Source organism: Solanum tuberosum, unplaced genomic scaffold, assembly GCF_000226075.1.
Source record: "Solanum tuberosum cultivar DM 1-3 516 R44 unplaced genomic scaffold, SolTub_3.0 scf00243, whole genome shotgun sequence".
NCBI lineage: Eukaryota > Viridiplantae > Streptophyta > Magnoliopsida > Solanales > Solanaceae > Solanum > Solanum tuberosum.
Window position 1 is genome coordinate 429,421 of NW_006239166.1, and position 13,392 is coordinate 442,812.

The 13,392-nt window shown below is 34.1% G+C and overlaps 2 protein-coding genes across 2 annotated transcripts; one reads left to right on the forward strand and one right to left on the reverse strand.

Moving 5' to 3' along the window:
- Nucleotides 1–9: 9 nt before the first annotated feature.
- Nucleotides 10–7,570, forward strand: LOC102605449 (uncharacterized). Its single transcript, XM_006357221.2, has 9 exons — nucleotides 10–217; nucleotides 2,305–2,388; nucleotides 2,484–2,975; nucleotides 4,399–4,534; nucleotides 4,725–4,887; nucleotides 5,547–5,675; nucleotides 6,008–6,202; nucleotides 6,860–6,982; nucleotides 7,095–7,570. Exons 1-9 carry the CDS (start codon nucleotides 28–30, stop codon nucleotides 7,188–7,190), a joined length of 1,608 nt encoding a protein of 535 aa, XP_006357283.1. The 5' UTR covers nucleotides 10–27; the 3' UTR covers nucleotides 7,191–7,570.
- Nucleotides 7,571–7,660: 90 nt separating this feature from the next.
- Nucleotides 7,661–9,951, reverse strand: LOC102588276 (LRR receptor-like serine/threonine-protein kinase GSO1). The gene has a single exon (XM_006357168.2). It carries the CDS (start codon nucleotides 9,901–9,903, stop codon nucleotides 7,993–7,995), a length of 1,911 nt encoding a protein of 636 aa, XP_006357230.1. The 5' UTR covers nucleotides 9,904–9,951; the 3' UTR covers nucleotides 7,661–7,992.
- Between the last annotated feature and the right edge of the window lie 3,441 nt (nucleotides 9,952–13,392).

Below are 13,392 nucleotides of genomic sequence, written 5' to 3' on the forward strand. Positions count from 1 at the left end.
AGCGGGCGGGTGGGTGGGTAGGGAGAGATGGGGGGTTGTGTTTCAAGACCAGATGGTTGTGCTGGAGGTAGATTAGGTGGTTCAAGGAGAAAGAGTAGGAAGAGAAGAAAAGCTGTAAAGAAAAGGGTGTCTTCTCATGTATCAGATCGATCAGCAGCTGATAAAGTTGACAAGTCTTTCCCTTTGGATCGTTCTTTCAATAATCCCGCTTTTAATGGTACTTTCTTGTTTTATTTTCTTGTTTGTGTGTACATTTTTTGGGAATTTGTTAGTTTTCTTGTTCAATGTAATTGTGATTGTTGAAATTTGCTTTCTTTGTTGAAGAAAATTGGAATCAAGAAGAAAGTCGAGTTTTTGATGTAATTACTATTAGTTGAGTCATGAGTGAGCTTTGTGATTATTGAAAGTTACTTTCTTTGTTGAAGAAATTTGGATTCATGAAGAAAGTTAGCTTTTGATATAACAACGGTTAGTTGAGTGAGCATTTGAGAAAAGTTCAATGTAGTTGTGATTATTGAAAGTTACTTTCTTTGTTGAAGAAAATTGGAATCGAGAAGAAAGTCGAGTTTTTTGATATAATAGCTGTTAGTTGAGTGAGTATTTGAGAAATCTAACACATAATTGAATTTTTGATCTGTTAATGTTGGTGGAGTGTGAAACTAATCTGTGTTTTTGGAGTTTGATTTCTTGACTTGGTTTGGTTAAGTTGAAATGAAGGTTGGAGATATGGAGGTTGGGGGGGTGCATTTTTCTTTGGAGGTTTGGTTAGATGCTTTTTGAAGGAAAAAAATTCAACTTTTCTTTGGAGTAGCTCATTTTTTGTTGTTGTTACTGTTTCTTTATTAGTTAATATGCTTTCTTCACTGCCGTTTTTCACTTGAGTCGAGGGTCCTTGAAAATAGTCTCTCTTAACTCCATGAGGTAGGGATAAGGTTTGCTTAAACTCCACCCTCCTAGATCCCACTTGTGGGATCACATTGGATGTGTTCTTGTTGTTGTATTTTCTTATATTGCTAAATAGGAGAGGGTGGAGTGGTTTGTTCTTAGGGAGAGCCTAAAAAAGTGGTTCAGTTGAAGAGAATGTGCTAATATGTTTTAATGGCGTACCCCAACACCGTTATAGAGAAGGAGGAGGAAGAGGCAAGTGAAAAGGAACTGTTTTGGCAGTTTTTTATTCTATGCTATGCACCCATCAAATCGATTTAAGTGTATGGTTTGGTACTCTAAATCGCAATGTACATTAGATATTGCTGTATATAACAACTGGAGAGATGAGGAGGTGATGACAAATTGTTGAGGAAGGCATTAGATTTTCTTCTTTGGATGAGATATAGTTATAACTCTCATTTACCTTTGGTATCTTAATTAGCATGCACCTGAATGGTGCTGGCCGTACGTTGTTTTCTTCAACAATTTGTTTCTTGAATGAAGTGAATTGGGATAATTACTCCATTAAGAATTTTGTACAGCTTATTCTAGGTTCAGTAGTGTAGTCTTCTGGATTGAGTTAACTTCATGCCTACTGCCAAACATGGTTATTTTCTGTCTTTTTGGAAATTATATATGGTAAATCCTACTCCCTCAAATTCTCCAACATTTTCCCTTACCACTTTGCTCCCTTGTGATTTAGATGCCCACCCAACCTTGAGGTAGAGGGTCCTTACCTGTAGGCTATCCTTCGCTTGGCTACTCAGTTTTTTATTTTGTCTTAAACCATAACATGTTACATAATTGAGTTTACAAAACTTGGCTCCCTAAGAACTTTTATTTTTAAGTCTTTTCTCTTCTTTTAGGTCGAATATTTAAATTAAACACAGTTGTTCGAGTATAACATGAGGAATTGAATAGTAGAATATTCTTTGTGTCAAAAGAGACACGATGTGATTAATGGAAGTTATAAATATACTGAGGTTATCTGTATGCTTGGCGGTAATTGTACCAGTTGAAGTCCCAAACAAAGACACATGTTGTTTTCTTATGATAAAAATTGATGGTTCCTTTAATCTATTTTATACAATGCTAAATAACTGGAAGCTGCTAATATCCTTGCAATGTTTCCACTTATCCTTAAATCCACAGTGTTCCTTTGAAACTGGAACTAAGCAGGTGTCTTTTAGATCATGATGGATATCATCTATATCATATCTTTATTTACTTGCCAATTATTCCTGGGAGGGATGTTTTGCATAGTTTAGCTTCATGTTTCTTCTGTCTGTCCAACCTAAAGCGGAATAGTCTATAGCAGATAAACCATTGGAACTAACCTTTTCTAACATTTTGTGCTACTGTATAATGCAATAACAGGAAGTACTGAAGAAGCTTGGTTTGATTCTTCTGCAAGATTTGAATCTGATGGCAGTGATGAAGATTTCCAGAGTGTTGCTGATGGTATGGCTTCATTTCAGTTTATATATTCTAACTGCAGTTGGGAAATTGACATGCTGGGAATTTAAGAATAGAAATCTAATCACACTATTCTGCAGATGTGCTTTCTCTCAACGGCTCTGATTGTGGGCGGACTAGTGTTGCTTCAGCAACAGATGTCCACCATGGGGATGTTGATGTCAATGCCCACCACAGGTTATCCTCCGACCTGCAGAGGCAAGGAGAATTATCAACAAGCAATCCTGCTTGTAGCTCTGATAGTGGTTCAGCTAAAACGTCAATCAACCCAAGCAGTATGTTGCGTCCAAAAGATGCAGACTCAAAAATGAGACTTGATGGACCTCACAGTGAGGTACAACCTGTGTTCCTTGATGAAATCTCTTCCTCTGCTAATGGAAGCAGTAGAAGGGAGGATGGCTTGTTGGATAACTGTGGAATTCTTTCAAACAACTGTTTGCCCTGTCTTGCATCCACGGTTGCACCAGTTGAGAAGAGACAATCTCTTAGCGCTAGTTCTCCAAGTGCAAAGAAGAAAGCTGCCATAAAACTTCCTTTCAAATGGAAAGAAGAAAATCCTGTTGCTGCTTTACGTAAGTTTCTATGTCTACTCTTTTCCCCTTCCAATCTAAGCCCATCCTTTTGGTCTAGATGCTTCAGTGCAATGTTTCTGCATGTGCATCCCTGAGTGATTGAGTTCTCATATCTTTGTCTAATAGTCAACGCCATAAGTGGCTGGGGTTTCACATGTATTTCTAATAATTGTTAGTGCACTTTCTGGAATTAGTTTTCTGATAAGGTAAGATTTTATTGAAGACAGTAATACTGTGACTACCTTTTTGTCAATTGCACAAATGAATCAACTGGCTTATGCTTCATCAACAATGTGCAAGAATGAAGAAATTTCATGAATTGCTTTTTTGACCTTTGCCTATTGCAGGATTTAATATTGTTGTGGTATTTTTTTTTCTTCCAATGAGAACTTGTTATATTCAACTATTGTCATCTTACCGCCAAAACTTTGTCCCATTTGATGCCAACAAGAAATATTATTTGGAAATTAAGTTATCTTCAGCTCTCCTAGAAATATTACTTGCAGACAAACATGGACAATGTTTGAGCTGTTTATTCTTCTTTCCAAGGTATAACTGAAGTAGGTTTTTGAGGATTAATAAGCAAAGTGCTCCAAAGTTTGTGTGAAAGTGTAGTTAGTGAAGTATGAGGCAATGAAAAAATGTTGGGTATAGAAAACCTGTTCTGATGCTGCTGTTAAGAGATTTTAACGTTGTGTGTATTTCTGTTGGGTTTAATGCTCCTTCCCTTTCTGAAAGATTGAAGACCAAATGTTATCTAGAATCCAGATGAGCTCAAAGCTGTGTACTTTGTGCAGAGAGTAGATGAGTCTGAACTGCTACAGGTGGATGAATACCTTAACATGTGGCCTTTGATGTAAAGTTAAAAGATATCATAGGCTAGTACGATGTTACACATGTATGCAACATTCTGTTTTATCAACACCCCTTATAAGTAATAAGATATCAGACTTAGCATTGAAACATTGCAATAAAAAGGATTTCACGGGGCAGCATGGATGTGGGATATTTCAGGGATGTCATTTGTTAATGCAAAATCCAAATAGAGGATATTTGGTGCATTTGATGTGAGAGATGATACAGTTACTCCTCTATTGACTTGGGGAACATTGTTTGTGAGCTTTTCATCTTAGTAATCTACTTTTGGGGGTGTAAATTATTGAGTTATTTTCTAAAGAGTGTACAATTTTCGTTGATCTTGCGCTATTACACTAACTAGCAAAATCAGGAAGAGAAAAAAATGAGGAACAGAGTTACTATTATCAAGAGTAAGTGGATAACATTTGCATCATAAGTCAATGTTGAGCATGAGAAGTTACACTCTAGATTTTGATTTGTAGATGGGAGGTGTACACACCAACTGCTAAACAGATCAGGGAATTGAGGCAAAACAAACTGACTCTCATCCTTTTCTGTGGTACAGTTTCATCTAAAGCCCTGCTTCAAAGACCAATAGCTGGTTCCCAAGTACCAGTTTGCCGGTTGGAGAAGAAAATGGCTGATAGTTGGTCCCATATTGAACCGGGCACTTTCAGGGTTCGAGGAGAAAACTACTTCAGGTAAAGTGTTTCCCTCTATTAGCACTCACATGCACACAGATACATGCAAAAATATATAAAGATGTCTCTAATCATATAAAACCCATATATATGATAATCATCAACACGGATATGTATATGTGCCAGCTGCCACTGCACTAGTTCATGTGTTGTATAAGGTATTTCATTGCACACATATTCTTTTGTGCAGGGATAAAAAGAAGGTGTTTGCTTCAAATTATGCAGCATATTATCCTTTTGGAGTTGATGTATTTTTAAGCCAGAGAAAAATATTTCATATTGCCCGACTTGTGGAACTTCCTTTCATTGAACAATCTGGAACACTTCCTCCCATCCTTGTTGTGAATGTTCAGGTATGATTGGTTTTTGAAATCGTAGTAATGAGTATTTATGTCGTCTTTTTCTTGATCTAACTTTCATAAAAGCTTTCAAGGTCCTGAAAGTTGTTGTAAATGTTATCTGCTTTGTTCATTTTAAGTCTGTCTGTGTAACTTTTCAATTAAAGATAGTTAATGTCTCCATGCTATAGATGCAATTCATTTTTGTTTGCAAAGTCTAAAGTATTCTGCTGCATCATTTTACATTTTATGAAAGGGTGTCAATTGATAGTAATTTCTGGTCCCCTCATGGGGCAGTTTGAGTAATGAATGTAGTGTAACCACTAATCTTACTTTATTCACGGCGTGTCCTAAACTCCTAACCATACAAAGTTTCATTATTTAAGCAGTCATTTAATTCATGTATCTTTAGCCATTTCATAGCACTCTTAACCTTGCCTTCTTCTTTTAGTTTTTCTATTTCCCAAAGTGTTCCCATTAACAGTCAACTCGGCCTTTTGTATGTCATGTCTGCTGTTGAAATTTAATGTACCCATGTAGACATCACTGGTTACTTCGTTAATGTGTATTCCCGGGATTAGCCACTGAACACTCTTAATTTTCTATAATCTCAGCATTAGCTACTTTATACTTAATTATTCCCTCATGTTGCGGAACTGTTTTTTTTTCTGCAGATCCCGTTATATCCTACCTCAATTTTTCAAGGTGAAACTGATGGTGAAGGGATGAGTTTTGTTTTGTATTTTAAGCTTTCAGAAAGTTACGCCAAGGAACTTCCTCCTCATTTTCAAGAGAGTATCAAGGTATGTTTGAGCATTCATGTTTTCTCATATTTATTCTTTTTCTTTTTCCGTGTATGATTGGTTTCAAAGTCACTCTCTTGCAGTGTTGGTTTCTTCATATGATACTATCATCTTTTCCCGTTTCAGTTGCAGTTCTATCTACTTTTGCTTATACATCCTTTGAATTGAGTCATATTCACTACGTTTTTGTAGCTTTCTATCATGATTCATGTCTTCCATATTTCATGAGTTGCCATCATCTTTACTTGAGTCAGATTATTTTTTTTTGCAAACAATCGAGTTCCTATTTGAACTAATTCTCACTTTTCTTCCCCTTGTCTTATCTTGGACAGAGGCTGATTGATGATGAAGTGGAAAAAGTAAAGGCTTTTCCTGTTGAACATACTGCACCCTTTAGGGAACGATTGAAGATATTAGGTCGTGTAGCAAATATGGAGGAACTCCCATTAAGTGCAGCAGAGAGGAAGCTTATGCATGCCTACAATGAAAAACCTGTTCTTTCACGTCCTCAACACGAGTTTTACAAGGTAAATTTTTGCAAACTTTGGTTCTTTTTAAATTGGAGTATGATTGGGCTGCACATCATGTTCTACTCAAATTTGTTAAATGTCCCTGTCGTTCCCTTTTAACATTTAGTTTTTGGGAAAAGGAAAACATGCTGTTTTGAACTGGGAAACATCCTCCAATTATCTGGTGTGTCCAGTAGTAAATTAAGACTGTTCCACAGTGACTAGGATAATAAAGCAGTTTACATATCAACAAAGATTACTGAATGAACTAAAAGTTGTTTCTAGAATGACTGATGAAACATGGACCATCTATTCGTCGCAAATCGTGTTAGGCACTCTTTAACTCGATAAAATATAATTTCTTTGCATGACTTAATCTCGAATTTTTAACTTCTCATCTGAAAGTACTAGTTTTTTCCTGTGGACTGAGATTGTTTTCTTGCATTATGTTCCTTTAGACCATACAAGTAGCGTAGTTTATAGGTTTTACTTTGCATTTGTTACGGAACCATAAGATATCTTCACTTAAATTTTCCATCTGAAATTTAAGAAGAATTGTTTCAGTTATAGCATACATCTAAACTGTTGCCTGTTTTCTGGATTAAGAAAGAAATATATGACTAGGTGTTGAACGTCTTTTGATTCTTACTTCGGCTGTTAATGATCTTTTTGCAGGGAGAGAATTACTTTGAGATTGACATAGATATGCATAGATTCAGTTACATCTCTAGGAAGGGTTTTGAAACATTCCTAGATAGACTAAAGCTCTGTTGCTTGGATGTTGGGCTAACAATTCAGGCAAGTATCTGTCTCCAACGTTCCATTATTTTTTCTTTTCTCCCAGATTCTTTTTCGGCCTAGGAAATCATTTTTTCCATCTAGGTAACGTCTTTTACCACTTTCCAAACAGGGAAACAAAGTTGAAGAATTGCCGGAGCAGGTTTTATGTTGTGTACGGTTAAATGAAATTGACTATGCGAATTATCAGCAACTGGGGTTGGAATAGAGAGCCCTTTGAATTAGCTGCACAGACATTGCAAATAAAGAAGTAACTTAGAGAAGTTCAGTTCTCCCTCGCTTTTGGTGCCTACCTCTCTCTGTCTCATTCTATCCCCGATTATCAAAATCTTCAATATCAGGCAGATTATGAGTGTAGCAGGTTCAACGGGAACTGTTGAGGATGATTCTCACATTCAGATCACCATACAGATCCTCCTTGGACTTGCCTGTTTGGGGCCAACTCCTATGTCACCTAGCCTTTTATGACATGAGTTCTGGACAAGTCAATAGCTTACATAAGCTATATATGTGTATGAATTCATGGACAACATTGAGATATCATTTAATGGAATCGATTCTAATGCATTCTTTTTGTTTGCTAATGAAGCAATCTGTTCAATTACTTTTCAGTAACATGAAATTTTAGTGCTTGTGTTCTTGTATACTAATGTGTGCGCTGAGGGGAAGTTTTTAATTTGCAATGGAAAGGTGTTTGGATTATCGCCAAAATTATATATACTTCTATTGCCAATGTAAAATTTGTTTCTCGTCTCCCTGCCCCACAAAGATGGGGTAAGGTCTGCGTATATCCTACCCTCTCAAGACCCCACTTGTTCGCTTGAGGGACTACACTGGGTATGTTGTTGTATATCTGATTACTTATCATGAATTATACGTTACTTGCTATATGTATGTAGTGATTTAGGTAGCAAAGAGTTGCATTAACAGTTGAAGAGAAGAATTGCATTAACAGTTTGATCCTCTATATTGAATTGTTTCTAGAAAGTTATGTGAAGAGCAACTAAAGCTCAAGATTTACAGGGAAGAAGGGGTTTCCCGCATAAACCTCTGTTTCCAGAGAATGAGCTCTGCGGAAAATCAAGAAATGGCTTCCCATAAGGTATTTTTCCTTCAAGAAGATTATCTGAAAGGTTCAATTCTTTCAGTTTATTCAGCTTCAAAAACTCCTCAGGGATTCTGCCAGTGAATTGATTTTTGTGCAGCATCAGTCTCTCCAAAACGGTCACGTTGGCCAGTGATGTTGGCAGGTTAGCTCCTAATCCATTGTAACTGAGATCCAAAGTCTGTAGTGTTTTCAATGTTCCTACGGAGGTTGGTAATCTACCTTTGAGAAAGTTATGCGATAAATTTAAGTGTTGGATATGTTGTTGTCCTCCCATGCCAATCTGTTCGACACCACTTGAGAAATTGTTATCAGACAGATCAAGATATGTCAATGATCCTTCTGCAAACCTGCTCTTTATCTGGAAAACTGCATTCACACTGCCGTCTAGCTTGTTTGAGTGAAGGTCTAACACTCCCAGAATGTCGAGATTTGTGACAGTTGAAGGAATCTCAGACACAAACTTGTTCTTAGAAAGGTTTAAAGAATATATCTGCGAAAAGCTGCCAATCCAAGCTGGTATCCTTCCTGAAAGATGGTTAGCTGACAAGTCTAGTTCCAGCAATGACTTGGGTATGTAATCTGGAATTTCACCATGAATTTCACATCCTGCCAAGTAAATTTGCGATAGTGATGGCAACTGCATGAGCCACTTGGGAATGGTTGACATATTCAAACGGTTGAATGAAAGATCCAGCGATTGAAGATTTGAAAGGGAAGAAATTTCACGAGGCAGCGGTCCTTCAATCATGTTATGAGATATACTCAGGTAAATAAGCTCAGAAATCCCGCCTATTGATCTTGGCAACTGACCAGATAATTGGTTGCAACTGAGATATAACATTTCCAATAACTTCAAATTACCTATACTCGAAGGAATAGAACCCTTTAGCTGATTGTTTGCAAGTGAAACTCTCTGAAGGGAGGTCAAGTAGCCAATAGATGAAGGTATCGTTCCACTAAGCTGATTGTTCTGCAGTCTTACAAAGCTCAGAGAAGACAATTTCCCAGGTTTTGAAGGCAACGGTATGTCCCCCTCGAGCTGATTGGAATTCAGGTAAAGAACTGACATAAACTTTAGTCTAGAAATAGAACGAGGGATTATCCCCGTTAACGAGTTATTAGACAAATCAACCTCTTTCAATTCTTGCAAATTACCAATGTTTTCTGGTATATCCCCTGTCAAGAAATTCTCTTCAAGACACAAACTTTCTAATTTTTTCAACTTTGTTATAGACTCAGGAATTACACCAGAAAGTTTATTAGAATGTACATCCATTCTTCTTAGATTCTTGACACCTCCTATACACCAGGGAATAAAACCCGAAAAACCATTTTCTTGGAGATACAATTCTTCCAGTTTAGACAACATACAAATGCTTTCTGGTAATGCACCAGTAAACCTGTTTCTAACAAAGTTGAGTTTTCTGAGATTTGGTAGATGTAAACCAATCGATGAGGGGATTTTCCCCGTTATACCAAGAAGATCACCTATATTGATAACTTCAAGATAGTTGATGAGTGTGATTGAAGGTGACAATTCCCCTTCCATAGCAGATTGAATTGGTGCATCATCTGAAGTATAGAGACCTGGTAGGCTTATACTTACAACTCTTTTAGTTACATTACTACAAAAAATACCTTCCCATTTACAACAATTGCGGCCAATCCATTTACTTAGTCTACCAGAAGTGTCTGAATGAATTCCAGACTTGAAATCTTGAAGACCTTTTAAATCATTTGGATGACAAGATTTACTTTTACAAATAGTTGTGAGAGTTAGCAATACAAGAAAACAAAGAAGTTGAGAAGCCATTTGGGAGATTTTTGTGAAATGAAATGATAGTCAAAGATTGTTTTAAGACAATGATTTGGTTTCTCTCTTTACAGATTGTAATATGCTGACAAGCATGTTATTTGTATTAATTGTTTATTTGTATTTGTTAAAAAAAAAGTTAGAGATAAGAGTTAAAAATATTAAAGAAATGAAGACAAAACAAATCTAGACTTTATTAAAGATTACTCTTTTCGTCCATCTTTACTTGTCCATGTTTGATTTTATACACCTCATCAAGCAACAATAAATAAAGGGACCATTAGCGGTAAGTCATCTAAATATTAAAAAGTGAATAGTATTTAATAGCAAAAGTAAAATAAATATAAAATGATAAATTATTTTTTGATTTTTCAGTTTGAATAAAGAATTTTTAATATATTGAACGATTAAAGATGGAGGGAATACTATTGGCAGTTTGCACATAGAGTTTTTTTCCTTCTCCCAATAATTTTTTAGGATAACTAAACTAATCCTCTGCTTTTGCCAGCAATGTTGACAGATGACCAAAGCCTTTGGTTCCTCAAAAACGCCAAAGCACTATTTTGTCCTAGGAAGATGCTTGCTTTGTCATTTTTTATTCTCAATTTAACTTATACTTTCTCCGTTTCAAAATAAGTATCGAGCTTTTTTTTCTTTTTTCTTTTTCTGACACTTATGATAGAGATTAAAGGTGTTTGGCCTCTAAAAGGGATTGTGATTTTAAATTTTTGGGAAATTCCTTTTCATAATATCCTTATTCTCCTTTAATTCAGAGCTATCGTAACTTTAGCTCCTCATGGTATACCTATGAGGTAAGAAAAACGAGCGGTTTATAGTTTAGTAGTTATCATTTTCTTTGCTCTACTATTCACGAGTGTTCAAGGAATAAAATATTATCAAACACCATTCACTATTTTGGATAGTATGATTCACAATGTGAAAGGTAACTAATTTGTCGGATTTAGAAAATTTTAAGCCAACTAAATGTTAATTCGTGAAGACAAGAAAACTTTAAGGGTAGACAATTACTTGTACTTGAAATCTCATGTGGGAGGGTTTAGAGCCTGTTAAGTCAATAATATGAGATGGAGGAAGTATTATTTTTCTTAATTCTTAATATGCATGAAATATGAAAAAAACGACATTTTATTTGGGATGGAAAGAATATACATTATTTTATAGTATCAATATAACTTATACAAATTAGTAAATTACATAATGTAACTTATTTTAATGATTAGATGTACGTCATGTGTTTGGAAACTATCATAAGCAAAAAATTAATACTCCTATTTTAATAAAGAAAGATAGAAGGGTGGTCATTTTATATACGACATCTTGAATTATGTGTCGTTAATTGAGATTCACAATTATAAATTATACAATTGTTATCTGTAATTATTTTTAGGTTTAATTATATACAACTAGGCATTATCTCACATCTAAAGACAAAATTTTGACAACTTTGAAGTGGTCATACTCGTAAAAAAATTATTTGTATTGGGCCAATAAAAGTATATATTATTATAGTCTTTACATTTGTGAACACTTAATTATAGTCAAATTATATGTATTTTTATTTGTTAATTCTTATATTATATTTAGATATAATTAATAACTTGAAATATTATTATAAATATTATAATCAGATTACAATATTAATAACTTATATATATAGGTTCAGACTTTTCTTGGATTTCGAGGAGAGATCAACCAATCATCTGACATCGTTTGTTGAACAAAATCTTAGTGGGCTCTTGAAGCTTCCACAAAGCTCGGTTAAAATTTGTAGAGTTAATTAAATTTTCATTTTATTAGAATTATATACCTAATTTGGGTATTTATGTCCATTCCGATTAGTAATTGATACTAAATTTATAGTTAGAAAAATAACTTAAATAGTCGTCCGTCTAAATATTATGTTCGTCAAATAGATAGTGCATTATTTGCTCTATTTTGTGCTCTCTCAATAGTCTGCGTAAAAAAATATTAGTGCTACTTATCAATTAATTAATTCTCACCTCTCAATATATAGACAAGGTAAGGATATTGGATATTGACAAATTCAATAAATAATTTGTATTTAAATACGGTGATGATGACATTAAAGTATTTCTAAATTTGATATTTTTTAAATATTTTTTCCGATGTAAATAAGTGAAATAAAATAAAAAACAAATTAAAGGTATCGAACACTAAAAATAAAGTTCTCTTTATTATTTCCTCAATAAATTTCTAATTGCTCAACATTAAAAAAAAAATTCCATACCAAAAGTTTCTAAAAACTTAATCCAATTAACGGAATACACGTTTTTCCTTCTTTTTTTTTGGTAAGGTAAATAAATTAAAACAAAAAAAATATAAAATAAATGACCACGTAATTTATGTTTATTATGATTCTCACGTAACATAAGCTATTGATTTTTGTTTTTTATTTTTCAAAATTATAATACCAACTCCCAGTATTTTTCTTCCTTCAACCCTTTTTAGTTTTGGGGGAACTACAAAAAAAAACTAATATGACTCATAAAAAGGAAGTAGGGGTGTTTATGGATTGATTTGGCTCGATTATTGATCAAAATGATCAAAATCAAACCAACATAATCGATTCTAAAATTATCAAAATCATGAACAATCCTAACTGAAATTTTCCACCACAAAGTCAATTGCAGCCTTACACACTCAATAGCAAAAGGTGAAAGGTGAAACACACTATATATACACGTGAAATAGTGAATTGTTTCATTAGAACATTAACAATTGTGAAAACAAAAAACAAAACAATTAATGACGAAACAATTATTGGTTAAACACTTATACTGTTTCTATCTCATTGAAGGGGGATCGGATTCATCTGAAAATTTTGTGGTTGAGAAAAATAATTATACTTAATTTGGTATTAACTCATTAGATGTATAGTTTAACTTAGTAGATGAATTGTTGGTAGCATTTCTAAATGGAGAATCATGTATTGGATATGTTGGTTAGTAGAAAGACTTATTATTTTCTTTTATTCTAGAATAAGTGTCCCATTACGAATTCAAGATAAGAATTTAATATGTTTCTCCAACTATATCCTTATACTCCATGTTCTTAATAGTGTTTAATTTTCGAAAGATATTTATTAAATATCAATGAATAGCTTACTAAACTGCATATTGTATGTAATAATTTTTTTATTGACGTGATTTTTACTAAGATAACACTTATTTTGAGATGGATGGTGAGCGTACTTATTTTGTTAATTTTCATCACAATTTAACTTATACGCATTACCGGTGTTTTTGTTTTTATTTTTATATTAACAATATAATTTAAACTTGTTATTACATATAGGATAATGTAACCTATTTTGATGGTTAAACGTATGCTACGAATTTGAATCATACCGTATATTATGTTGACACCCAATTTTGATCCGAATTAATTTTCATGGCTCTTAAATTTCAAACGATTTAAAATAATTAGCTTTTATAAAGTTAAAACTAT

Excerpts from the sequence above, each read along its gene's own strand:
- LOC102605449 (XM_006357221.2), top strand. The coding sequence starts at position 28 with ATGGGGGGTTGTGTTTCAAGACCAGATGGTTGTGCTGGAGGTAGATTA. Across the intron at positions 6,203-6,859 it reads CTCAACACGAGTTTTACAAG|GGAGAGAATTACTTTGAGAT; the intron begins GTAAATTTTTGC and ends ATCTTTTTGCAG. Across the intron at positions 6,983-7,094 it reads ATGTTGGGCTAACAATTCAG|GGAAACAAAGTTGAAGAATT; the intron begins GCAAGTATCTGT and ends CTTTCCAAACAG.
- LOC102588276 (XM_006357168.2), bottom strand. The coding sequence starts at position 9,903 with ATGGCTTCTCAACTTCTTTGTTTTCTTGTATTGCTAACTCTCACAACT.